We start from the raw sequence: 27,866 nt of genomic DNA, 5'->3' as shown, positions 1-27,866 counted from the left end.
GCCTTCTTCCCTCCTGATCTGTTATGATAACAGGCTACCCAAAAGTATTTATTTTACTTTGCTTTTAGCAGGAAAATCCCAGTGGTTAAAGGAGGTATAAGTTGCTGTATTCTTGATCTTAATGTTGAGGTTGTCAGCAAATGTGAAACACTTTTCTCTCATCTTCATGTCATTGAAAATTTCCTGGGAAATTAAACCCTTAAAAAAATCTTTGTAAATGTATTCTTGCTTTGCATGCTGTGGCATGACACATTTACACTCATTCATTTATCTTCAGTAAATGATTTATTTTAATCAAGGCTGCGATGTTTAAAACTGCTTATATATATAAAATAAAAATGTCAAATATATCTGTATGTTCTGAAAACAATTGAAATTGTGCAGCATCGAGTTTCTAATTTCATTTCCATGCTTAGTGATGAAATAAACCTTTAAAAAGGTAGAGTCCTCATCAACTAAATATTTCAATATTCAATCGACTACGCCACATACCTCATCTGGTAAAAGTTGAAAAGTGAAGCCTTGTGCGTCTGCTTTAACAGACTATAACCTAACAGTGTCTGATCCTAATACTTCCATTACACCTTTTAATAAACACAAGGAAAACCAACCTGACCAGACTGGATCACATGTTCAGAAATTCTGCTTTTATTGGTATGAACCAGCAGATGTGATTGTAAACATTTTGACTCAAAGTTAAAAATTGCTTACATTTATTACAAAAGTAGATATCAAGCATCAAAAGACAATTATAAAGCAAACAGCATTAGGATGTGTTGGTCACATTTTATAGAACAATGTGCTTATGCATAGCATGTTTGATTTTGTTTCCCAGTATTTTTTTACTGTAATGTCGTGACATACGTTAATATGAAGATGACATACTAGCCATCTCTACTCTGCTTTACCCTGGCCTTTAGAATGGTCTCAGGCACAACTTTAGCTGCTTTTCAATAATACCAGCATCGTTTTTTTTTAAAAAGCAGTACAGTACTATACATTTCTTTATTTACCATAATACAAGACTTTTTATCTTCCCCGGTATGTACAGTATTTTGGCGACAAAACACAATGAGGAAAATCCTGCTCAGCTGTGTTTTTAGGGTTCATGGTATTGTCTGTGGATGTCTGTGTGCATCCTTGTTCACCTGTTTATCCTTGCATTACCATCGTAAATGGTAAGGTACGTACATTTGTCACTGCATGATAACATCAGGCTCGATGTTGAACAGCAGGTCATCGTTGCCTCTGCGGACTTCCAGCAGCAGAGCTGTGTCCTCCATCAAAGCCTCCTTTAGCTCACTGGTGCTAGTTAACGGTCGGCCATTCAGCTTTACAATGATGTCGCCATCCTTTATTCCGCCTCTAGAAATGAGCACACAAAGGATATTGTATTACTTTGTGGTCTTTTTGTGGCACTGTGATCCTTTAATTATCTCCATTCATTTATGAAACAGGAACATTATATCTAATTTATTGCAGCAGTGTTAACCATCTTATCAGAATGATTTTAAAACTTTCTTTTGGCTTCTCCCATTAGGGGTCGCCACAGCGGATCATCCGTATTCATGATCCGCATGTTCGATTTGGCACGTGTTTTTACGCTGGATGCCCTTCCTAACGCAACCCTCCCCATTTATCCGGGCTTGGGACCGGCACTAAGAGTGGCTGGGGTTGGTTCCCATAGTTTATTTTTCTAAATTCTGATATTATCTCGAAGAGTATTTACATTACATGCTCACTGCTGATTACCTACAGCATGTGTCAGTCTGGAAAAAACCTGGAAAATGGAGAACTGGTCGATACAGTTGAAATAATTATTGCCTTTTTTATCGGTTTATCTAAGATAGATACATAATGTTATTTGTTGTTGTCAACACTGGGCATTACTGACTTTGCAAATACTGAACATCCAGTAAAGGATCTTTACTATAATAAGTAAAAAAGTTTATAACAAAACTAAATTCACATCGGGTAAGCAGCATGCGCCCGGTCGATACTTACTTTTGAGCAGGAGAGTGCGGAACCACCTCATGGACGTAGATTCCACTGATAACATCAGGAAAGTCTGGGTTCTGCTGCTTCAGCTCCTCTACAAGACTGCAGAAAGCAGAAGTGTGCTGAACACACCAAAAACACTAAAAAACCTTTATGTGGATATCATTATAGTGTAAAGGTGTGATGTGGGGTCACGATTATTTGTGTGGGATTTTGGGGCTAAACTCCTAAACTCTTAATAGTAACTATAGCAGGTGTTTGAGTTCAATCATTCACAAAAAAAAAAAAAAAACGTTAGTGAGGTAAGGCACTCATGGTGGACAAGAATGCCTAGTGCGCATTCAGGGTTCCAAAGGCCAGTGAAGAGATTCCACACCATCCTTGGCAGATCCTGCTTTTATGGACCTTATACAGATCGCTGAGTTATGATGGTTCGACCTACGATTCTTATTATCTTATGATGACAATACCGATATGACAAAATGTAAAAAATATTTACATTTTCACACGGCAGGCAAATGTAGCATCATATGCGCTAGGATACGTTGGGACGCTGCCAGAATGTACGCATCTTTATATAGTGTATAAATCAAAGATATTAAAAACACTCACGCTTCAGTGATAGTGAGCATGCGAATTCCAATGAAACGCTTCTTTACTGATTTCATTTCTGTAAGAATGAAGCAGAAAAACAATGAAACAACAAAACTAAACCTTGCAAAAAAATAAAAATGCAAAAATGTATTAACCTTAAATCAGCACAATTTATAATATGTGACTACACATTAAATGTTGATGTACCTTTGCTTTGCTTTCCCATGGAGTCATTGAGGAAAAGGGTTATTCTGTCTGAAGGAATAGCAAAGGAGATCCCTGCTGCTACCTTTAGAGTGTTGATTCCAATGACCTCTCCATCCTAATACCACATCAAGACCAACATAAAGGTTAGAATGGTGGAACAATTATAGTAGTATTTAATGTGCTTGTATGCATATTAAAAGCTTACCAGGTTGACAAGGGGGCCACCAGAATTCCCATACTTAAGGAAAAAACACATGTTTTTTTAGATAAGTTTAAAGATCATTATGATCAGATACTCAAATGCAGTCTCATTTGGCTCACATTTATGATTGCATCAGTCTGTATGTAATCCATGTCTGAGTCCCGGATACCCAGTTCTTTGCCATCTCTTTGAGCCGTGCTGACGATTCCTGTGGTCACTGTGTTCTGCAAAGCAAATGGACTCCCAATAGCGACCACAAACTCCCCAGGCCGCAAGTCTGCTGAATGACCCAGCAACAAGACTGCCAGTTTTTTCTGTGCAGTAAAAAAGAACAAGAGAGAAAACAGGTAAAGAAAACAAGATGGATAAACTACTGTGGGTAGTGTTGTGCATATCTTTTAAACAAAAAATGTACTTATACAAAGTTTCACACTGGGTGTAGTCTGTAAGCTGCTAAAACATATTTGGTGCCTGTTTTGGTTTGTCCTAGAGACACAAGACTAATGTCGCGACAAAAAATACAGTAATCTTCATGATTACAGATGTGGTTTCTGACACCACATCTGTACATAATAATGTTATCTATAAACAGGAACAAAGGGACATTGCATGGATATAAACAGTTACAGCAGCCAGCTTAAAGTTTTCTATAACTTGAAACTATCAGACAGAAGAAGAAGTCGTAAAGCTTAAATTCTAAGCTGTAGGTTTGCATTGATTTCATTAATGATAGTGTCCCCATTTGTATATTTATTTTAACTTTTATTCTAGGTAAGACCCGGGGCCAACTTGAGAGATTATATCTCACTGTTGGCTTACATGTGCTGAGAATCTCCCAGAAGGATCTGCAGTTACTGCCACAGTAACTGTCACCAGGAAAAGCCAAAGGAGAATGAATGAACGGATGAATGAATGACTAGTGTATCTAATTGCACTGTTAGTGTACCAATGTAAGTACTTATCCTACCAAAGTCTTAGTTATGCAGCTTTGTTTGATGCTTAACTGAAGTATATAAACTTTGTTCCCCTCACTTTGTTGGCTTCATTAACTTTAATCACATTATGGGAACTATTTTAAGATACTGAATATAAGATAAGTAGCTAATCACCTACATTTGAGGTAAGAGAAAACTTGTACTTCCATTCTTTTCCAATCTGATCATTTGCCAATTCTTACACACTATGATGAGCAGTGCTAATATGTGCTACGGTCAAGATAGGTGAATCCAGCCAACAGCATTTTTTTTTTCAAACTGCTACTCAAGCTGTGCCACACAGTCGAAAAAAAAGCATGACCTGCAATCTTCAGCATGCATAACCTCACAGACATCAAGCACTAAAATCAATATGATTGACAGCAAAGAGGCAGCATGGACTATTTTTGTTATAACTCCAGGTCACAGATATATGATGTTGGGATTTTGCTATTGTACCATAATTCTGAGCACATGACTGCATGTGCGCTAAGGAGTTGGATAGCTTGATTCATAAAGATGACATCTATTCAGGAGACAGAAAAAAAGGAATTTTTAAACCAATAATAGTGTCATACAGTATTCACCTTCGGGTTGGTTTTAATGGTGGCGATGTCCGACTTTTTATCAATGTCTTTAATCGTAGCGTCGTATACGTCTCCATTATGCATCTGCACTTTGAGTTGCTGATGTCCTGACACAGGCGTGGTGGTGGACACAACATGAGCATTTGTAACAATCAGCCCAGTCTCTGAAATCACAAAGCCTGAGCCGCTTGACAGTGGTACAGTCCGGCCAAAGAGTGGGTGGCTACAAGTTAAAGGTTAAAACTTCATTAGATTAATTCAATTTATCTGGCAAAAGGTTACATTATTGCTCACATACTAGACATAATTTTGGGGTATTTTTTATGTATCCAGGATGCAGAAAACTACAGTGAAATAAAATACACACACTTACAGGCACAAAAAAGCAGAAACACAGTGGAAAAAAACAGTGATTCATGATGTTAAGGAGTCAGGGTTTTGGTGAGTGGAAACTGTCTGCCTGTTGACTCTCGTGTTTGTACTTAACATCTTTTTTGTCAAGTATCTATAAATAAGCAGACTTGGTGAGAAACAGCTGTGCTCATCCTGAGTGTCTCAGCAGGCATAATAGCTCAAGTGTTTGCACACCTTCAGGTTAGTCACATTTCCACACTCTTCATGAAAACGATTCTAAAAAAAATGTACAACTGCTGTAGACCAGACTGATTTCTGCTGCATGTGAAAATAAATTGTCCATGCCTGCCACGTGCACAGATTCTTTTAAGACCAGGAACAGAACAATTGCTTCATCTTTGCTTCCTTTGTTTTAACTTGAATGCATATTTTTGGAGTCAATTTGGCCTGTACAGTAAATCAGATGCAGCACTTACCTTAGAAAGAGTTCCACATGAACCACAGCTGGGGCGATCTTTTCCACCACATCAGCAATGAAGTTGAATTTATACCTCGGGCTGTTGGGTTGTGTGGGACCTATACTAGCAGGAAGAATTTGTCATGTTAATAAGCACACACAACTGTGTTTTTTATAGAAGGCTGGAAGTAGTTCACTCATGCTACTGATCTCAAAGCAGCTTTACAGAATTTCAACACAGGCCATGATAGCCGCGAATAAACAGTTGGTGTAAACAGCTTTCCGGAACATTTTATAACCCTTAATGTGTATGCTAATAAAACAGCAGTCATTAACAAAACTTTTTAGCATTTATAGGTAGGAGGCTATCTTTATTTCAGTACCAGAGGGCAATGCTGTGGTAAAGTATTTTTATACAGGAATACAGGAACTGCTTGTCTGTAATTGCATCAAAACCAGCAGGTGACTTTAGTCAAATTTAGCAGTGTGTGTGTGTGTGTGTGTGTGTGTGTGTGTGTGTGTGTGTGTGTGTATTTGAATAGGAAACATATATGGAAATTCTGGATATTTTTGATATTTGATGTCAGGTTTGCTTTGTTTGCTATTTGCCTTTTTAATTAGAAGAACCTAAAAGTTTTGAGGATACTGTGTGTGTGTGCAAGCATCTGAGTCCTGGGTATGTAAAAGTGCAGTAATTAGACAATGTTATTTTCTGCACAAAGATTGCACCAAAGCCATCGGTTGTTTCCTGTGAACGCCTTGGCACATGCACTTTAGCTCAGGGATCTAGCGGCACACCCGTCTTTATAACCTCATAACTAAACTTGTGTGTCTCACAGTATACATTTCTAACAGTATAACATTTACAGTACAAATTTACAACCACTTAATACCATCTAACTGTGGCCTCTAACACCAACCCAGAGGTTTACATTTCATTGGTTGCTCTTTTGGTTTGAGTTCAGTATTTGCTGTGCAGGAAAAGAACAAAGGGGAGTAAATGGAAATCTGGTTAAAGTATAAATTACGGATTGCTCGCTGAAAATCATCATAACTGTGCAGTAAATCACTTGTAGTTGTTTATCATTAATCACATCAAGCAACCTCATTTAAAGACACATTCCAGGGTAACTATATCACTTAGACATGGCCTGGGGAATTGCAGCATTAAGATCATTTGGGTTACTGTGGCCAAGTCAGCCAACCCTCCATTCCATTTCCAATGTGTATCCTCTTTGAGGTTGCTCTATTAAAGACTGTAAAAGAAAACCTGAGACTTTGCACAGTCAGCCATGCATTAGCTATTTACTGATGGTGAAAGAAAATTCCATAAGCTTTCCAAAATGATCTCTTCTGACTCTCTGGTCTGTTTTTCCAGTCTGGCTTGAGGGCAAGACCATACATTAGTGGTCCATCTGATGGCACATGCTTGACTACCATGATAGAAGGATGCATGGTCATGGGATATTTGATACACTAATGATAAAATCACTGTTAATCCTTACCATTTCAGAGTATTAGTTGTACAGGAAATTATGACTAATGAAATTTTGGTATGTTTATAAGGAGATTAAACACAGAAACGGTCACTCTGAAAGCTCACTGGAACTGTTTAGCTTGGCTGATTTTCACTTCTCCTTTTCCTGGAAAGTCAAATGAATATACGATTTGAAATTGAAAGGGTGAATGAAAGAATGAAGATTTCCCAAGTTTTGTTTAAAACAGTAAGTAGATTTAATGTGGTTTGTCAGTCAGACACCTCTTCCTGAGAAATTAGTCCGTTTCTGGCCACCAGAAAGCAGACACACAAGAAGTCTTCACACTAACATTCTCAAGTGTATATCGAAATTAGATCGAGGTCGGGAAGGATTTGATAAACCCATTCAAACAGCCTTCTTGTTAAGCTTCTTGTTAAGCTTCTGTACTGACATGAGGTAATTGGTTTGTTTAATGTTAAGATTTGACCCATATTGCTGGCCCAGGTCTCACACACAAATAAAGTGATTTTCATCTGTCAGCAATCATGGAAGCAGTGTCTGGTTAACAGCTCGGGCGATCTTTCTTTGTGGCTAAAACAGCGGTACTAATTCTTGTTTACTTCCTGTCTCTCTTTAATGGTTGTTCAAAAAAAGGTTACGTCTTTGTTTTGGAGCTGTTCAGAGATCGAGCCAAAAGTTCAGCTTGCTCTCAGATTCACCTGCAAATTCACGTCTAGTCTGGAGCGCACAATGACCTTCTGTATTCTAACTGCCTCCTCATATGATGACTCTACAGCTGCCAGCTGTAAGTGAAGCTAATTTCTGAGTTATGATGTTTTACATGCCCTGGGAGGCTGTTAATTCAAGCCACTATGCTAGACGCTTTTGTGTAAAAGAGTCAGAAAAGTCTGTAACTTTGGGTAAAATATCTAGCAGCTAGACATAACAAGTGCACTCATAAATGTCTGAAGATATACAAGATACTTTATTGAATTTAACTGTTTGGTAGTGATTTCTGGTGTGTGAGGTTGGATCTGTAGGATGTCTCCCTGGAGGCTGTCAAAAAAACGAGACTGGCTGGAGACACTACTAAACCACAAGTCTTTAAAAAAAAAAAAAAAAAAAAAAAAAAGAATCCCACAGAAAGATCTGGTTCTTGGCAGAGACATTTTTTAAATAAATTATAGTGTGCCTTATTTGATACCACAAATGATTGCTCTCTGCTCCTCTGACAATTGGAATGGATAATATATCCTATGGATTGTTAGTAATTTTCGCACTAATGGACTTTGCAATCCTGATGTAACTGAACGTTGCCATATGCACAAAAAAAAAAGCCAATCAATCAGTAAAGATTTTAATAAATCATAAGCATATTTAATACGGTGGTTCAAACTTTATCAATTTCACAGCAGTGGTTTTGTTTTATATGCTCTCTGTTATCCTGTGATCACAGCTTGCAGCACATGAACTTAAAGTTCGTATTGACCAAATCTTACAGGTTAGTTCTTGCTGCAATACCCAGTCCAGGAGGTGAAGCTTGGCCTAATAGAACTCATCGTATAACCCTGATCTTAGCAATGAGATAGTCACGTTGACTAAAACAAGACAAGGTGCCTAGATTTTTGGTTTGATTCAGCCCAGTCAGCTAGATTAGATCAATCTCCATGAACTGGACTTTTGTTTGGGCAGGAGAGGATAGCTGTGCAGGTTCATCTGAGAGCTGGGTCACGTTGATGGGAAAGGGGTGGCAGCAACCACCTATTAAAACGCCACACTCACGAGCTCCAATATGTCCATCAGTGTTGAGCAATTCTTGCATGCGTAATGAAAGAAGGTCGTGTGACCAAAAGTCGTAAAAACTATTGAGCAACTATAATATGCAGCAATATCATCATGTGTCATTCACTTATCAATAATGAGGAGTACAAAACGCTTCTGCAAAAGTAAGTTTTAAACATTGGTGTGCTTTTAGCTCACTGTGCACACTTATTTGCTGTGACAGAGCAATAGCTTACCTCGGCCAGTCTCGCATGGCCCCTTTTGCACGGAGCTCAGTCCCGGCAGGCCTTGCTGCAGTGCTTTGCGGCTGGCGGCTTTAAGCTGGCACACGTTGGCGTACGTGTTGCCGTCGCTGGCGCACACCTTGGCTCCGTAGCGGCACTGACAAACGCCCTTGGAGAGCCGCTTCCCGGCCGGATGCTTGCACTCGAGCCCGTCGCCGCAGGGCAGGTCGTGCGCGCGCCCGCAAGATTCCCCTTCGGCGCGCGCGCACACGAGGCAGCAGCCGCAGCGGTCCGGCACGTACCCGCTCGGGCAGCTCGGGCTCGGGCACGCGCTCACATCGCAGCGGGCAGGGCAGGTTTTGGGCTTGGGTTCGGCACGGACAAGGGTCCTGACGCAGAGCAAGAGAACGGCAGATAACACTGTTACTCGCATTGTCTGATCTAAAGGAGGTAGTCAAACCGAGGAAGAAAAAAAAACAATAAAAAAAAAACTACGGCAAAAAAAGGTCTAGACTGAGACCATATCCCTATTGGAAAAAGTCTCTATAAGTGTCCATATGTGCTTCTTGTTTCCACAAGCGTTTCTTTTGTGCAGCAAAAAAAAACAAAAAAAACACAATGCTTCACTGGATGCAGTGCAAATTTTACTTCATATCAGGTTTTAAAAAAAACAACAACAACTTCCAAATGCACTCTCAGAGCAGAGAAACAGTGCGTCCGATCAGTCTGAGAGCTGTAATGAAGTTGAAGCTGCACATGGAGGCGGAGAAACGTTTCTGAGGGTTTCGCTCAGCCCACTTTGCAACCATACAAAGACCCCGAAAGCGGTGCAAAAGTGCCCACATGCGCACAGGATAAAGTGTTTTATGAGTGTGCTGAATGTGTTATTAAAAAAAAAACTTAAGGAGGTATTTCAGTGTTCTCTCTCAGCTGGCTCCCTCCTGAAAGGGTTTATGGTACGTGTGAAGAGCTCAGGCCAGGCACCTATGCATCAAATGTTGGTCGTGTCTTTTTAACACATACACACATGATGCAAGGTTTTATCTCCTGGTGTTTGTTTTGACAATAGAAGAGCAGTTCAGGTCGAGTAATGGACCTCACCAAGCATGAAAATGTATATTTAACACCTTAACATCAGTCATATCCAGCACTTTGTGAAAACAGAGCTTCTTTATGTTCTCACTTGATTTCCAGGCTTAAAATCTTGTCATTCTGCAGGACAACTTAGAATAGGGAGATCACACTCCTTATTTGACGTTTGGTAGCTGTGCATGAATATTTGTAACATTATATGAAGAAAGGAATCTCTATTTTTAGTCTAACCAAAACATTTTTAAGGTTTTACATTTTCCACTGGTTGACTATCATGGAAACAATGTTGGTGATTGTTTTCATGTTTTGTTTTTTTTTTTATGTTGGCAAATTTCTGGCTGCTCTTGATGCTGGTCTTTCATTTGAGTGTTACATAAGTAGCACCTGTAGAACTGTGTTATCATTTAAAAGTCAGATCCAGATGTATGTTAACCAGAGCATATTACTGCAGTCCTGTTTAGGTTACACTCCAATTTAAAGCCTCGCCTTTAATTGTCTAGTCTCTATTATTATTCCTTGGTTTATTCTTTCTTTCTGACTTTTTGGGGATGTGGCATTTTTGCAGTAATAGCTTTACCCTTGTCAAGGTTGAGGTGAATCTGGAGCCCATCCCAGGAATACACTGCAGGGCAACACACACACACACACACACACACACACACACACACACACACACACACACACACACACACACACTGTAGAATATCAGTAAAATTAGCTTATAGTTTTTTCTGCTTTTTCTATTTCTTCTTCATATTAATATTATCAGTAGTAGTAGTAGTAGTAGTAGTAGCAGTAGAATGGACTTTCAAAAATTATAATTTCTTCCTATAAAAATAAGCATTAAATTAAATAATAGCATATTTGTGTCTTTTTTATTATTATATTATTCTTAATGTGAATTAATCTTTTTTCCAGTCACTCTTGAATTATAAACTTTAAATTTTTGGGGTGTTTTTTCACTCTTGCTGAAATTGCCTGCTGGAGCAACATAAGCAATCAGCATATCACAAATATCATCAAGCTTGTCAACACAAATGAAAGCCAATAAACCACTACACAAAGCATCTGGTCAATAGACTGTAAACATTATAGTGTTGTGCTTCAGTGCAGTCTATGTTTCTGTTTTCTCAGTACACTCTTGTCTGTTTAGCTGCTCTCCTGAGAGGCTTTGATTCTATATTGGGATGTGGTGCGAAAACTCTGATCTGCTGATAGGTTGACACGGCGGATATTAAGATCGGCAGCGAAAGCTCGGGCACGCTGGTAGAAATGCAGGGAGAGTTCACGATCCATGAGAAAGTTGTGGTAAATTGTAGCCAGACGAGTGCACAGCTCAAGCTGAGACTTCTTATTGCCCAGGTCCATGGCAGCAGCCAGAGCAAGGTGGTAATAACCAGCTGCATCAAACGGGTCCTTAGAGAGGGGAATGAAGATTTGTTATTTGTTTTGTATAATGTATCATTGAACAAATCAGCACGTGATAGATACTTCAACAATACTTATACAGGATTTTTCATTTTTGATTCAAAATCTCTTTCTATTAATTATTCATTAAGTCTTTTGTCCATTCATTTTTTAGTAACTATTTTATCATAGTCTGCATCATGAAGAATGCTGAGTCTATCCTTGGTTGTGAGGTTGGAATACACCCAGAATAGGACACTAGTCTACTGGACGGACAGTAAACACATTCACTAATAGGGGACACAGACTTGTAACCTGACCTCAGAAGCAAAATAGGGACTCTGGAGCAGTTATGTTGCAATGCTATACATTAGACCACTGTGTGATCATTTCAAATAATATCCTTTAAATAATGCCATTAGCTACTTTTTATTGTCTCAATACTTAGCAGTGAAGACAGTTAAATTCAAGTCAAGTCACGAGGCTTTTATTGTCATACTATACACAGTGGATAGATTTAATTTTTCAGCAGGACAACCTAACAACCTAAAGCTAACCTAACCTAGAGAGAACGTATAGTATGTTGACAGATTTTAGTTTGCATGCCTACATTGCCCTCTTCTGGTCTTTGGGATTTACAGCCATATCTCAATAAATTAAAATATAATTAAAAATTTGATTTAGTTTAGTAATTCAATACAAAAAGTCAAACTTGTATATTATATATCTTCATCACACACAGACTGATATATTTCAAGTGTTTCTTTATTTCTTTATTTTGATGATTCTGGCTCACCATGAACAAAAACCCACCAAAAAATTTAAATACTTCATAAGACCAATTTAAAAAAACATATTTAGTGAATTGTTGGCTTTCTGGAAAGTATGTTCATTTACTTTATATGTACTCAATACTTGGTAGGGGCTACTTTTGCTTTAATTACTGCCTCAATTTGGCATGGTATGGAGGTGATCAGTCTGTGGCACTGCTGAGGTGGTATGGAAGTCCAGGTTTCTTTGACAGTGGCCAAATGAGGATGGGTTCCCCTTTTGAGTCTGGTTCCTCTCAAGGTTTCTTCCTCATAACATCTAAGGGAGTTTTTCCTTGCCACAGTCGCCACGGCTTGCTCATCAGGGACAAATTCACACCATTCACCTTAACTGTTGATTTGTGTAAAGCTGCTTTGAGACAATGTCTGTTGTGAAAAGCGCTATACAAATAAACTTGACTTGACTTGACGACTTGACTTGGCCTTCAGCTCATTTGCATTATTTTGGTCTCTTGTTTCTCATTTTCCTTTTGACAAAACCTCATAGATTCTCTATGAACTTTAGGTCTGGTGAGTTTGCTGGCCAGTGAAGCACACCAACACCATGTTCATTTAACCAACCTTTGGTGCTTTTGGTAGTGTGGGCAGGTGCCAAATCCTGCTGGAAAATGAAATCAGCATCTCCATAAAGCTGGTCAGCAAAGGGAAGCATGAAGTGCTCTAAAACTTCCTGGTAAACGGCTGTGCTGACCTTGGACTTAATAAAGCACAGTGGATGACAACCAGCAGATGACATGACTCCCCAAACCACCACTGACTGTGCAAACTTTACATTGGACCTCAAGCAACTTGGATTCTGTGCCACTACTCTCTTCTTCCAGACTCTGGGACCTTGATTTCCGAATGAAACGCAAAAATGTATTTCCTTTCATCTGAAAACACAACTTTGACCCACTGAGCAACAGTCCAGTCCTTTTTGTCCTTTGGCCAGGTAAGACACCTCTGACATTGTCTCTGGTTCAGGAGTGGCTTGAAACAAGGAATGATTCAGTTGTAGCCCATGAATACATCTGTGTGTGGTGGCTTTTTAAACGCTGACTCCTGCTGCAGTCCACTATTTGTGAATCTCCCCCAAATTATTTTTTTACCACATTTTTTTCTTCCATTCAACTTTATATCAACGTGCTTAAATACAGCACTCTGTGAACAGCAGCTTCTTTAGTGATGACCTTTTGTGTCTTACCCTCCATGTGCAGGGTGTCAATGATCGTCTTCTAGACAACTGTCAAGTCAGCAGTCTTCCCCCATGATTGTGTAGACTGAACCAGAGACAAAATTTAAACGCTCGGCAAGCCTTTGCAGGTGTTTGGATGTAATTAGCTGATTAGAGTGTGACACCGCAAGTCTCCAATATTAAACTTTTCCACAATATTCTAATTGTCTCAGATACTGAATTTTGGGTTTTCATTAGCTGTAAGCCTAATCATCAAAATTAAAATAATTTAACACTTGAAATATATCAGTCTGTGTCTAAGGAATCTATGATATACGAGTTTCACTTTTTTTTTATTGAATTACTAAAATAAATCATCTTTTTCATGATATTCTAATTTACTGAGATGCACCTGTAAGCCTTGGATGTGATTCTTACCTTTAGATCATAGAAGATTATGTCACCTAATGTCTGATAGACCTTGACATAGTATAGGGCTTCCTCATCAAACTGCAGTGGTGAGGGACAGAGTGAGAGGGCTTTCAGGAAGTGGTGCTCAGCCAGCTCAAACTGACTCAGGCAGTGGTAGAGTGTAGCCAGCCGGTGGAAAGCCACACGCTCATTTAAACGGTCAGCTACAAGCATAAAACAAGTAAAGACAAGGATGTAGTCTAGGCAATCTTATTTAAATTAATGTCTTATATTGTGATAAAAAAAAAATTGTGTACTGTGCAATTTCAACTGGAATAAACTGAGGACTGGAATTCCATGTAAACGTTACTTTAACTGGCAAAGTTGTGTAAGCAGCATTGGGTTTCACCAATACACTGATACGTACCTATGCTGACGCTGATTTCTAAAGCAGTCTGTGCATACTCCACAGCTTCTTTATACTCTCCCAGGTGTAGCAGCAACTCTGCTAGTTTATTACACAATCTGAGCTGACAACACATGCTGCTTGTCTTCACTGCAATTGGGAGGGCTCGGTCCTGTCACACACACACACACACACACACACACACACACACACACACACACACACACACACACACACACACACACACACACACAGCTTTCAAACTGGACTATACATCATAATCTATACTTACACTGACCAGGGATAAATTTGTGACCACCGATCAGGCATACCATTATAACCACCAACCTAATATTGTGTTTATCCCTTTTGCTGCCGAAACAGTTCTGATCTGTCGAGCATTAACAGCATTAACTTCTTCAGCAGTTTGAGCTACAGGAGCTCATTTGTTGGATCGGACCACACAGTCCAGCCTTCACTCCTCATGTGCATCAATGAGCCTCGGCCACCCGGGACCCTGTCTCCGGTTCACCACTGTTCCCTCCTTGGACCACTTTTGATAGAAACTGACCACTGCAGACTGGGAACAGCCCCCAAGAGCTGCAGTTTTGGAGATGCTCTGACCCAGTCGTCTAGCCATCATACTTGTCAAACTTACTCAAATTCTTACACTTGCCCATTTTTCTTGCTTCTAACACATCAACTTTGAGGACAAAATGGTTACTTGCTGCCTAATATATTACACCCACTAACAGATGAATAAATAATTAGTGTTATTCACTTTACTGGTCATAGTGTATGTCATAATATTATGCCTGGTCAGTGTATATTACATATTCCTGGTCTATTTCTACATGTGCATTACACATCATTTTTTAAAATCTGTCAATATTGAGTGTTGAAATATAGCAGCGGTATTATTAATGCTATAACAATATGACAAGTACACCAAAAAAATAAGAAGAAAAGGCTGAGAGACTGCACTTTTAATATAATTTTTCTTTCTTTAGTAGTTTCACATATAGGTGAACAGCATATAGCTGAACATGCCCTTGTTTATTAAATAATTCTCGAACCTGATTATCTAAAATGCTATGTTTAGTATGTTCCTACTAAATGTTTAGTGTTTACCATGTTTAAACTTATAATTATAATTTTTTTCCTGAGGGAGTCTTAATTACCTATTGACTTTAAACCAATCGGATATACAGACTTACCCTATAAAAGCAGACAGCTTTTTCTCTGTCATGTGTGCTGTCGAAGAATATATCCCCTGCTGTCTCCAGCAGCTCCAGAATAAATAGTGTGTCTCCTGTGCTTAAAGCGATGTCTTGCGCTACCTGTCACTCAAAGACAGAAGAGAAAATCTTCTGGGATCATGTGGTTTACGGTTAACTTTTACAAGTAAATATTATCAGCATTATAACACATTGTCTATGGCGTAGAAACTCTTACAACAGATTAAATTCTAGGTATTACACCCAATGCTCTTGATTTCTTGAATCTGACTGGACAGAGGGTTTTTTTTGTGTATTTTTGTGTAATTTTGTGTAACTGCAACTCTGAAAGTACTTTCAACTGCAATTAGAGGTTTATATTCATGCAGTCAATTTAATGTAATTTATTTAGTAACAATTTATTCACAGAGATTTGTGTGGAGGTTTTTCTACATTAAAAGTTTAAACTTGTATGCAATTTTTAATGACATTTTCTGCAAGAAGATCTTCTTCAAGGAGTCTCCAGTGTCAGAGTTTGTTACAATAAGTCTGTTTCATTAAATTCTATCATCAGAGCCTTGATACTATTGAACTATGCATAGATTCGTTGGTGGGGGCTTTTTGTTTCTTTTTTCTTTTTTTAGTTTTACATGTTTGCCAACTTATTATTACCGGCACATAGAGATCCACCAGCTCAGTCTGTTTGAGGATGTGGTAGATTTTTCCTGCCTGGAGCCAGCCGTGTGCCTCTTTCTTCTTCCTCCCCATGTCAATGTAGATCCCTATACTTCTTTTGGTGTAGTCCAGAGCACATCTGTTTGCTCTGAGTCATAATAACAGCAAAAAGGCGTTTTAGACTGTTGAGCCTGGAACTATTGAGTTTGACCTTTACATTCTGTCATGTCAAAAATGCTGACATTTGATAGTATATACATATAATGTACTAATATTCACATGAGTTGTTCATCATATGAACTAACTTCTCTGTGCCCAGGGTGAGGTACAGCTGGCTGATCTTCTGCAATATTTCTGCCTCCAGGGTTCTGTCTCCTGTCTGCTGCAGCAGGTTCAGCTGGTGTTCATTGTAGATGATACACTGAGCTTCATCAGGACATGAGTCACTATATAGCTGGCATAGGTGACGAGTGGCTTGCAATTGGCCTTAACAAGGAAATAAGTTTATTTGTAAATTTGTATTTACAATGCTAAACAGAACTGTCAGTAATGATAGCTGTCACTTACTCTCTGAGTTTTCATAGAGGATGGAAATCAGCAGGGCCCACTCATAACAGACCTTTCCTTTCTCACAAAAACCCTGTGACACATAAAGCTTTCCAAGCTCTAAAAGCACAACAACAAAGTTCACTTCATGGTCTTCATCCTCTAGCTCTGAAAACAGCTCTATTGCCTGGATAAGCTGCTCCTCTGCTACTCTCTTTGCATTGACCTGCAAACTCAAGAAACCAAAGTTGGCTATTGCAATGGCCCAGTTATGCCTGTCTTCAAGCTCCTCACAGACATCAACTGCAGCACGGAAGTTCTCAGCAGCTTGTTTGACATCACTGGCATGTCTCAAAGTGATGCCACGCATATTATAGATGACCCCCTCCAGCTGGGTTGTGCAGTGTTCAGGGAGGGAGGACAGGACCGAGTCCAAAACATCCAGAGCACTGTGGTGCTGCCGGTCACAGATATATAACCATGCCAGCCAGATAAGAGCAGCATTGGTATCAGACTGGCTGAGTGTTGTAGCAGAGGAATGTTTGATGAAGTTGCACATGTAGTGAACTGCCCTTTTAGGCATGCCTTGCTTGTGGAAGAGCCAAGACAAACACAGGGCATAGGCATGTGGAAAGCTGGGCTCCATGTCAGCAGATTCTAACGCAGCAGCTCGAGTCAAACATAGAGCTACTTGTGCTGGGATGTCAACACCATACAGTTCTTGGCCATTCTCTAACAGCAAAGAGATGCCGCAGAAACAATCAGAGACTGAGGTAGACACCTATGTGTTGCAAGAAAAAAAAGAATTTTATGACTCTAATAATATACAGTTACTTTACATTTATCATGTAAAACCCACCTGAAGACATGCCTGCCATGCTGAGCTCTCAGCTAGTTGAAGGAGCCCGTAGTCACTATAAAGTCTTGCTAAGAGTAAAAAACCATGACTCTGCATCTTGTCACAAGTTCCAGGGATCTCATCAGCTAAAATCTGTAACCGTTCAATGAAAGGTACAGCCCTTATCCCTTCTCCAAGCTTCAGATACAACTTGGCTAGCAGGAAACAGACCCGGGCTTCTGCAGGTTTGTTCAGGGAGAGAACTGCCTTTTTTAGTCCAAACTTTAACACCTCAGCGTCTTCTGTGCCAGATAAATAGTCACCAACTCCCATCAATAAAGCAGCAAAGCGTTCAGATAGAGCAAGATACTTCTCTGCATTTTTTTGTGTGAGATAGATAAAGGCCAGGTTAGAGTAGATGGCTGAGAGAAGGTGCATGTCAGTGAAATAGTCTCTTGGTATGCTTAAGGCTTCCTCATAATAGACACGTGCCTGGGAGAACTTCGACCTTCCTGCACACAACTGTCCCAAGAGGAAACATATTCTGCTCTGTGCCCATGGCATGCGTTTTTTTCTTGCAGTTTCTCGAGCAACACCCAAATATTCTACCAGCTCCTCCTCATCACTGTGGCCCTGGAAATGCAAAAGGAGGAATTCTGTGTAGGTAGTATAGAGAAGCTGAAAATCAGGGTGGTGATCACGGCTGCCTAGGAAGGACAGGAGGGAATGGTATTCATCTGGATCCTGCTCTGAACATACAGTAAAGTGAGGGATTTCCCAGGGTGACACTGTGGATCCTATGGACTCATCTGTTTGGAGCTTTACATTGTCTTGGGTCTGCTCGAATTGTGGATGTTTTCTTGTTTCACTCAAAATATTGCTGATATTTCTTTTCATGCTTATATATTCACAGTTGGTGGGGCCATCTAAAAAAATATGAATGGAAAAAATAACCTGTAGTTTTAATTTCTTCAAAGAAATCATTATAATTGATTAAAATGTGTAATATACAAATGTTACCTACTTCGAACTGATGTTGAATTTGTTGAATTTGTTGAATCTGTCATAAAAATCAGAAATAAAGATTTAGATCACTTGTTGCAGACTCTAAAAACTCACAATTTTGATTTACTGCTTATTGCCAGTGTTTGTATTTCTTACTGGGATTTAGGAAAAAGATCATATAGATTCCAAAATGATATAAATCATTGAAGAATTTATACCAAGAAAATTATTATTATTATGTTATGTTTTTGTATATTTAAAAATAAGTATTATCCATTAAACCGAACTAAACTAAAAGCTATTTGTTTTCATGCTAATTAAAATCGTGAATATCGTATTAGCTAACAAGAGAGGGAAAACAGGGTGCGCATGCGCAGTAGATACGAGTGCCGTCCGTTCCCTGGCTTATACATTTTAAGAACTCGAAGTGAGCACTTTTATTTCTTACTTTAAAATTCACTTGAGGTCAAAAGTAAGCAGAAATAGTTTGACCCATTATCACAGAGCAGGAAAGTAAATCGGAATATTTCCACTCGTAATTTCCCAGGGCGACATGATGCTAATTTAAGTTTAGTTTGCAATTGGAGTTTTGAAAGTCGTTTCTGTTAGCAATAGGTCAAGATCGTGTGTGTATAAAGCAGAGGGAAAAACCAGGGATGGCATCGAAAAGGTCAAAGAACGACAAGGAACCATCTCCTGAAGCTAAGGCACCACTTCGTCGCTGGGAAGAGGAACAAGGTACTGTATATAACAAAGTTCAATATGAAGACGTGATGAATGATTAGTTCTTAACATTGTATAGGACGTGAATTCGCACTGAAAGTTTCTGGCAGTCTGACTAACCTGCTTCTTCCTTTATATATATATTTTATAATATTTTTTTCTGATAGATGATGATTACTGTAACCCTGACAAACTGCTTCTGTGCCCTTATGATGCTAATCATAAAATCCGGGCATGTCGCTTTCCCTACCACCTCATCAAGTGCAAGAAGGTGGGTACAAATCTATATCCCTGTATAATCATTATGATAAATCCATATGCACTGCAGTTTCTGTGACATGAAGAAAACTTTTTCCACCTGGCTTAATCCATCCATCCATCCTTCATCAGCAGGGCATGAGGAATACACCCTGTATGGAATGCCAGTCCATAGCAGGGCAGACATTTACACATTCATTCACACTTCTGGGGAATAACATGAACCTGTGAGCATTGACACATACAGTAATCAGAGTTTAGTTTTAACTGGGGTCCTAGGAGCTGTGAGGAAGTAACACTATCTAATGGGCTACTGTGCTGCTCTTTTATTTCATCCTATTCATAAAATTGATTACTGTACATAATACTTAACCTCTCAGGTTAATGTTCACCCAAAGGGAACTCCTCTGAAATTCCTCTAGATTTATTATTTAAATAATATGTTGGTATATAAAGTAAAGATTAAAAGTTATTTATATATATATATATATATATATATATATATATATATATATATATATATATATATATATATATATATTCTCAGTGGTGTGAAAAAGGGTTCCTGATTTCTTATTTTTTTGCATGTTTGTCACACTTTAATGTTTCAGATGATCAAACTAATTTAAATATTAGTAAAGGATGACACAAGTGAACACATCATGCAGTTTTTAAATGAAGGTTTTCATTATTAAGGAAAAAAAAAAAAATCCAAAACTACATGGCCCTGTGTGAAAAAGTTATGTAAAAAAAACGGTGGTTTATTATACCTGAATTCATTTTCTCTCGCCACACCCAGGCCTGTTTACTGCCACACCTGTTCGCAATCAAGAAATCTCTTAAATAGGACCTGCCTGACAAAGTGAAGTAGACCAAAAGATCCTCAAAAGCTATATGTCATGCTGATATCCAAAAAATTCAGAAACAATCACTATCAGTCTGGAAAAGGTTATAAAGCCATTTCTAAAGCTTTGGGACTCCAGTGAACCACAGTGAGAGCCATTATTCACAAATGGCAAAAACATGGAACAGTGGAGAACCTTCCCAGGAGTGACCGGCTTACCAAAATTACCCCAAGAGCACAGCGACAACTCAACCAAGAGGTCACAAAAGATCCCACAACAACATCCAAAGAACTGCAGGCCTCATTTGCCTCAGTTAATGTCAGTGTTCATGACTCCACCAGAAGAAAGAGAGTGGGCAAAAATGGTCTTCATGGCAGAGTTCCAAGAAGAAAACCGCTGCTGAGCAAGAAGAACATAAAGGCTCGTCTCAGTTTTGCCAGAAAACATCTTGATGATCCCTAAGACCTTTGGAAAAATACTCTGTGGACTGATGAGACAAAAGTTGAACTTTTTTGGAAGGTGTGTCCCATTACGTCTGGCGTAAAAGTAACACCATCATACCAAAAGTAAAATATGGTGGTGGTAGTGTGATGGTCTGGGGCTGTTTTGCTGCTTCAGGACCTGAAAGACTTGCTGTGATAAGTAGAACCATGAATACTGCTGTTTACCGAAAAATCCTGAAGGAGAAAACCAGCCATCTGTTCGTGACCTCAAGCTGAAGCGAACTTGGGTTCTGCAGCAGGACAATGATCCAAAACACACCAGTAAGTCCACCTCTGAATGGCTGAAGAAAAACTAAATGAAGACTTTGGAGTGGCCTAGTCAAAGTCCTGACCTGAATCCTATTGAGATGCTGTGGCATGACCTTAAAAAGCCGGTTCATGCTCAAAAACCTCCAATGTGGCTGAATAAAAACAATTCTGCATAGATGAGTGGACCAAAATTTCTCCACAGCGTTGAAACAGACTCATTGCAAGTTATCGCAAACGCTTGATTGCAGTTGTTACTGCTGAGGGTGGCCCAACCAGTTATTAGGTTTAGAAGGCAAACACTTTTTCACACAGGGCCCTGTAAAATTTTGTTCTCCCTCAATAATAAAAACCTTCATTTAAAAACTGCATTTTGTGTTCACTTGTTTTTTTGTTTTTTTTACTAATATTTTAATTCGTTTGATCATCTGAAAAATTAAAGTGTGACAAACATGCAAAAAAAAAAAAAATCATGAACACTTTCACACCACTGAATGAATATATATATATATATATTTGATCTTTTGTATTTTCCAGAACAATCCTAAGCTGGCCAGTCAGCTGTGGACATGCCCATTCAACGCTCGTCACCTTATGCCCAAACCCGAGATGTCCGATCACATGTCCACCTGTGTGGATCGGTGCCCTGTAAATACTGACTATGGTAGAAATGTACACAATTTTGTGACATACTCGACTTTTAAAATATTTCTGTTTTATACCAAGAAAACTAATGTAATTTTCTGATTTATTCATTTTTTTTTTATTATAATTTAAGCAATAACTGATGACACCCAGCGCAAATTCCAGGTTCCTGTCAGCACCTGGACTATTCCTGTGTGTGATGAAGACTGGGATGAAGGTCAGCTTCTGCCATGTCTTTATTACACTGTCCTTCCTCTTCTCATTTATTAGGCATGTAGTGAATTACTAGCAAAATTACTCTTATTCTTACTCTTATTGAAGAAGTTATGAATCCAGTGGGCACACAGACATTTTCTGACAAACAAACAAACACTTTTCCACCACAGAGGAGGAGAAGTCTGGAACACCAGCAACACCTTTTGTCTGGGGAGTTGCAAACTCACTACTCAACCAAGACCGGTGAGTGCGAGAAAACATTAGGTTAGATGCCAAGCAGTTTAGGTCTCAAACTAAGCCTCTGACAGTTGTGCTAGTCCTTAAAATTAATTTATTTTTTTCCCCCTTAGGGCTGAGCCGAATGTGACACAAAGTTTGATCCACAGGATCAGAGCCCCACGGGTTCTTCCATGGAAAATGGATGTGTAAAGGCAAAGTGCAAAGTTCTCTCTTGCAATGTGCTACTCTGATTTGCAGTTCCTAACTAATGCTTCTTTTATTATTATTATTATGGGTTTCATATTGGATTTATACATTTGCATTAAGTTGAAGGCTTGTGGAATGAGTAGCTGTTAATGATGTTAATGTTAATTGAATCGGTTAATGCCACTCTATAAGAATCCAAGTTTGAATTAGAAATTACTTTCAGAATGTTTATAATTAACATCATAATGTGGCAGTGTGCAGAACGTAAGAAAAGTTGACTGTGATATATAGGGTATTTCTCTGGTCCTTTTTTTGTATTTGCATGTTCCATTATAATTTAATACCCATATGGTTTCAAATAAAAAATAATTTAAGATAATTGTTTCTTACTGGCTTTAACTCAGACACACCAGTACATACATGAGTACTGGAATAGGATATTAAATTACTTTAATATGTTTAGACTTAAACAGCTTACCAAGTTTGTAGACTGTAGCTACATTGCTTTGGCAGGTTTTCTTTAAAAAGGTAATAGCTTCCTTTTTAATCTTCTCTTGTTTCAAGTTAAAGATTTTGCTGTCCTCTTGTTTAATAAAGATTTCATCAGACCTGTGGTTAAAATAGAGTATACTTAAGCAATCGTAGAATACACACACACACACATACATACATACATACATACGTTGACCTCTTTATAAGGAACACCTATACATCATCTTATTCATGCAATTATTCAGTCAGCCAACCATTTGGCATGAATCCATTTTTGATCAGGAAATTCACTGCCTGGTCTTCAGACATCTCCAGTTTTCTTTAAGCTCACTGGTGTGCTTGGCTAATAGGAGTGAAACCTGCGCCTGTATGATTTACTGTGTTTCTGATATTTTCTTCTGTTCAAAATGTTTGTAAAGAGTGGTTGACTTAATGGTAGCGCCAATCTTCTATGACTTTTCTATAACTAAATAGGGTTATACAAGATATTCTTGTATGCAATTTCAGCAATAAAAATGAAAGTTTTCTTAAAAGGAAACAAATTACTTGTTCATTTTGAAAGACCCGTCTTATTTTCTCTTTTAGTATTGCTCTTTAATAAAGAAAAAGTACTTCTTATCCGATCACTCGATGGAATAATCGGTAGAATACTTGCTTACTAAAATAATCGATAGCTGCAGTCCCAATTTGATGTGAACATCAGCCGAAGCTCTTCAACTGCATGAAATTCTATGCTGTGCATCTGTCACATGACTGGCTGATTGGACAAGTACATAAAGAAACGTGTTCCTAATAAAGTGACTGTTAAATATGCGAACATCAATGCATACATATATATAATAATGATGGGGTGACTGTTTTAATTGGTCAGAAGGTATTTGATTAATTTTCTATTACAGCAGCTCTGACTAGTTCTTTCAGCAAGGATTAAGATCATTATAATACATTATCATTTCTCTACTAATAACTTGCATAGGGATTTGCATACTGAATATTCTACATAATCAGAAAAATATTAATAAAATGTATATGCATTGGTATGGCTTTTGTGAGGGGATGTATGCTTAAAACTTATGAAGGAAAACTCCAGAGCAGTTCTGTGCTATTCTATATACAGTGTGCAACGTGTAATCCGTTAATAGACTAAATAAATTATTGCTGACACACTGTTGTGGTACAAAACACAGATAAAATTCTTAGGGATGTGGCGTTATTGGAAACTGTATTATTTGCACATGATGTCAAATGCACAGGAAATCCAAAAACACAGGCACTTACTCACAAAGAGAATTGGTTGCTTTTACAAGGCTGGTTTTGACAAGTCCTGTATCACCGGTCCTCTCCAGCTTGCCCATGAACCACTCGAAACAGGTCACCAGTAGGCCCTTGATGATAATGCGATCTCCAGTCTCAAAGCTGAGTTCATCTGGTCCATTACCATCATACACTTCTGTCGCCTCGCAGATACCTACAGCTGATCAGGTTTTTTTTGTTGTTGTTTCAATTACTCTTTGTTGCATTTAATTATAATCTTGCAACACATCACTGAAGTTTCATAAAGTAATGTTTCCTTACCAATTTGAAACGGGAGATTACAGCATGTTTTCCCACTGCCTACCAAAACCCACTCAGGACAGGACTTCAGAAACCACCTAAACCAAAAAAAAAAGAAGACAAGTGAATGAATCAGAGATGTGTGGATATTTACCGAGCACCACTTTTTTCTACTTACTGATGAAATGGAATGACAGGTTCCAATGCTGGCCATGCTTTAGTTCCTCTTGAGCCATCTGCCAGGGATAGCACGGTCCAACCCGAACCCAGAAATGGAGGCTCAAATAGAGCAATATCACCTTTCTTAAGATACAAATCACTGCCTGATGTGGAGCTGTCAAACATTTGGTTCACTGTGCAACTACCAAAAAAGGAGCCTGAAACAAAATCCTGGTATTAATCTTATCATGTATCAGTCTTGATAATTCTTCTCCTTTGACTAGAAGTTACTATAAGAAACAAGTGGATAGCAGCTACCTTCTTGCATCAGAAAACTTTTATACATCTGATTAATCGCCTCCTCTTTAATTGAGACCTCAATTCCTGAGTCCTTCTGGTCTAAAGAATTCAGCCAGAATCCTTGGTCTAAAATAAGGTTCCCCAAACACTGACTCAGGAAGCCTGGAGAACATTCACATAAGCATGGAATTAATACTAAAATTAAGAGGATATAATGCGAAAAGTAAAAAAAAAAAAAGTACAAACCCATTCTGTGGTATGTAGTGAACTTCCATACTTCCTCAAATGATTTAAAAGTGATAAATATGGTCCTTTCCTCACTGTTGATGGACACCAGATGAGCAGATAAATCCTTTAAGATGAGAAAAAAAACTTTCTACAATTATTCGTTTTACTATGTTTAAGTTTTTAACACTTTTTGTGCTAATTCTAATGAAGCTATACATTCATTTAGTTTACACCTTCATGGCTTATTATTCACTCTGGTGTACGATTAATTTGTAATTGATTTGTATGAAATCTATGAATGGGATCTCAGCAAAGAAACCGTACAGATATCAAGGGTGAAATTTTGCCGAGGTCAGTTTCCAGCACACGCAGCTTCCCACACAGAACTTCCTGTGTGTCCTTGTCAGCAGGAAGCCGGTCCGGACCTTCTGCTATGGCCAGCTGAAGCGGCAACACTGCAACAGGAAACGTCTGATAGTTAACAAACTATGCAATCTGTCTCCATGCCACCATCATACAGGTAATCCTATTATTTTAAAAGAAAAAACTTATTTATCAAATATATAATTGTAACCCTGTATCTTGTGCATTGGTATTCATTGGGATATAGTAAGGCTAGTTAATATAGACCAAACTCTTTAATTCATGACTGATTGAGCTCATAACATCATTCCAATCATGTGATGTTATAGTATTCTATTGACAGTAGGGGTTAATCAGTGACAAAAGATGATATGTGCAGGGGTCATTGTGTATTTTCAGCCTGTGTTTGAGAGTTTTTTCCCCCCCAAAGCAGTGGCAACTATTTCTATTTGACCCTAATTCTGATAGGAAACCACAATGTAGATGGGCAGTTTTGGAATCAACATGTTTAAGAGACAGTCCATGACTTTCAATTTAAAGTCATACTAACACTGAGGTCTGTGTGTAGCTTGGGTGGATGGCCTAATAATAATTAAAACACCAACTTCACTTTTGCACACGTTTACTTCAGACAATATGGTAAACAGAAAAACGGTCTGTCAGAAACACAATGCGACAATCTGCTTTCTTTTTAGCTCGCTTTTAAGTATGCCTTTAACAAAAAAAGACCCATTTTAAATCAGTCACTATGTACAGCTACTGTATAGTGACTTTTGGGACACTCTTTAGTATTTATGAAAGATGAATTAACAACACAATCAGCTTAACTCACACTAATCTACTTTTGACTTGATTCAAGATGACTATTGTAAGAGGTTCAGGAAATGTCAGACTTCTTTATATAATAATAATAATAATAATAATAATAATAATAATAATAATAATAATAATAATAATAATAATAATGTCTTCTATTATAAATATCGGATTTTTGTGTACCATGTCACCATTTTCATTGTTCATAAAGTTGATGGTTACCTGTGGGGATCTTGTCTTCAGAAACTGCTAAGGTCCCTTTTATACTTCCTGTTGCTCCCAAGGATTTGTGTTCTTAAAAATAAGAATGTATTTGTGAATGAAGAGGACATAACTAAAAGAAATATCTGTAGTTTACCTAGATAGATAGATAGATAGATAGATAGATAGATAGATAGATAGATAGATAGATAGATAGATAGATAGATAGATAGATAGATAGATAGATAGATAGATAGGTGCTTTTCAAGAAGAAAATAAAATGTCTGTCTGTCTATCTATAGATGGAAGTAAACAATATGATAGATAGATAGATAGATAGATAGATAGATAGATAGATAGATAGATAGATAGATAGATAGATAGATAGATAGATAGATAGATAGATAGATAGATAATTTTTTTAAAGAAACAAAAATGATCTATCCTTCCATTCATCTAATCATGTCCACAGATTTCATACAAGCATCTCTATTACCCAGATCATTGGTGTTATGCTTCATATACACCTCCTGTCGGTAGTGTCCATATCTTTGGGAACCCGAGTTCCCTCTCCAACTTGCCATGTTCTTCTGATCCGTAGAAAACATCAAAGTAGCCTTTATCAAACATCCACGTGACTGCTCAAGTCCCGAAGCTCATACAGTCCATTCAGTAGTAGGTGTTAATGGAACACCGCCTTTACGCAGAGAGTCGTGTGACCGTGGCTGCGTCCAAACATTCATCACACCTACGTTGCTGAATACAAAGTGCTCTGCTGGCCGTCGTGTGTGTGTGTGTGTGTGTGTGTGTGTGTATATCACGAGTAGGGCTCTGTCCTAAACCGCATGTTGGAATAGTACACATGTAGACTACCACTTATATTTAGTCTGTAAGTGTGATGTTAGGAACAGTGCCCTGGTCACGCGCGCTGCTCTGGGATACTATGTACACTTACTTTACTGTCCTGTTAGATAATGATGAATTATTATTATTACTAGTGTGAGGAGTCACACATTAAAATGGATTGGTAAAGAGCTGACTCACTAAAGTAAGGAAAATAAATCCATTCATTATAAAGTGTGTAAGTGTGTTGCATTGCTAGTGAAATGGGTTGTAGGAGTGTGTTGGACAGAAGTGACCTTGGCGTGCTTTGTTGCTAAGTTAATTATCAGTAAATGAACAAACAGGGCTTTAAAGACTCAAAGCACTACTGCAAATAATCCCTCATGGCTGAGGTGTTTTTTTTTTTTTTTTGCTGTTTCTTTAACAAGAGGAACACTGTCAGCATTTCCTTTTCCTTTCTCACACTGACTTTACCCAACAGGTTTATGGCTAGTGATAACAAAAAAAAGAACCACCAGACAAGTGTGGTCTTTCTCATAATATCTACATTTAAAACACTGAAGAACTGCAACCTAATCTCACTTTATGGCCATGAACTATGTGGGCACCTG

At 38.4% G+C, this 27,866-nt stretch overlaps 3 protein-coding genes across 5 annotated transcripts; 1 reads left to right on the top strand and 2 right to left on the bottom strand.

The window, feature by feature from the left end:
- Window positions 1-625: 625 nt before the first annotated feature.
- Window positions 626-9,419, bottom strand: htra3b (HtrA serine peptidase 3b). Its single transcript, XM_083542298.1, is given in 10 exon segments — window positions 626-1,365; window positions 2,005-2,100; window positions 2,611-2,668; window positions 2,800-2,914; window positions 3,005-3,037; window positions 3,121-3,315; window positions 4,563-4,785; window positions 5,393-5,497; window positions 8,870-8,876; window positions 8,879-9,419. Coding segments are annotated over 10 exon segments (1,413 nt in total). The 5' UTR covers window positions 9,291-9,419; the 3' UTR covers window positions 626-1,196.
- A 1,402-nt stretch (window positions 9,420-10,821) lies between these two features.
- On the bottom strand, window positions 10,822-27,176 carry sh3tc1 (SH3 domain and tetratricopeptide repeats 1). The gene is made up of 17 exons (XM_083542302.1): window positions 26,909-27,176; window positions 26,434-26,505; window positions 25,357-25,487; window positions 25,051-25,156; window positions 24,823-24,966; window positions 24,524-24,722; window positions 24,367-24,443; window positions 24,070-24,265; window positions 22,778-22,908; window positions 17,454-18,358; window positions 16,616-17,375; window positions 16,354-16,534; window positions 16,046-16,196; window positions 15,374-15,496; window positions 14,178-14,328; window positions 13,778-13,974; window positions 10,822-11,365 (listed from the first exon to the last, which is right to left on the bottom strand). The coding sequence occupies exons 1-17, from the start codon at window positions 27,018-27,020 to the stop codon at window positions 11,099-11,101; spliced, it is 3,903 nt and encodes a 1,300-aa protein (XP_083398428.1). The 5' UTR covers window positions 27,021-27,176; the 3' UTR covers window positions 10,822-11,098.
- Window positions 18,721-22,469, top strand: LOC310726573 (gametocyte-specific factor 1). Of its 3 annotated transcripts, none has more exons than XM_083542299.1 (7): window positions 18,721-18,864; window positions 19,047-19,175; window positions 19,328-19,431; window positions 21,550-21,676; window positions 21,791-21,874; window positions 22,044-22,116; window positions 22,224-22,469. In XM_083542299.1, the coding sequence occupies exons 1-7, from the start codon at window positions 18,807-18,809 to the stop codon at window positions 22,300-22,302; spliced, it is 654 nt and encodes a 217-aa protein (XP_083398425.1). In that variant the 5' UTR covers window positions 18,721-18,806; the 3' UTR covers window positions 22,303-22,469. The 3 variants fall into 3 exon arrangements, with proteins under 3 accessions (XP_083398425.1, XP_083398427.1, XP_083398426.1); XM_083542301.1 differs by having other exon boundaries at window positions 18,811-18,864; window positions 18,985-19,175; XM_083542300.1 differs by lacking the exon at window positions 18,721-18,864 and having other exon boundaries at window positions 18,942-19,175.
- Window positions 27,177-27,866: the final 690 nt, after the last annotated feature.

This window comes from Silurus aristotelis (genome assembly GCF_946808225.1).
Source record: "Silurus aristotelis genome assembly, chromosome: 5".
In the NCBI taxonomy this organism is placed as follows: Eukaryota; Metazoa; Chordata; class Actinopteri; order Siluriformes; family Siluridae; genus Silurus; species Silurus aristotelis.
The sequence above is the reverse complement of the archived record's forward strand: the minus strand, read 5'-3'. Positions and strand labels throughout refer to the sequence as shown.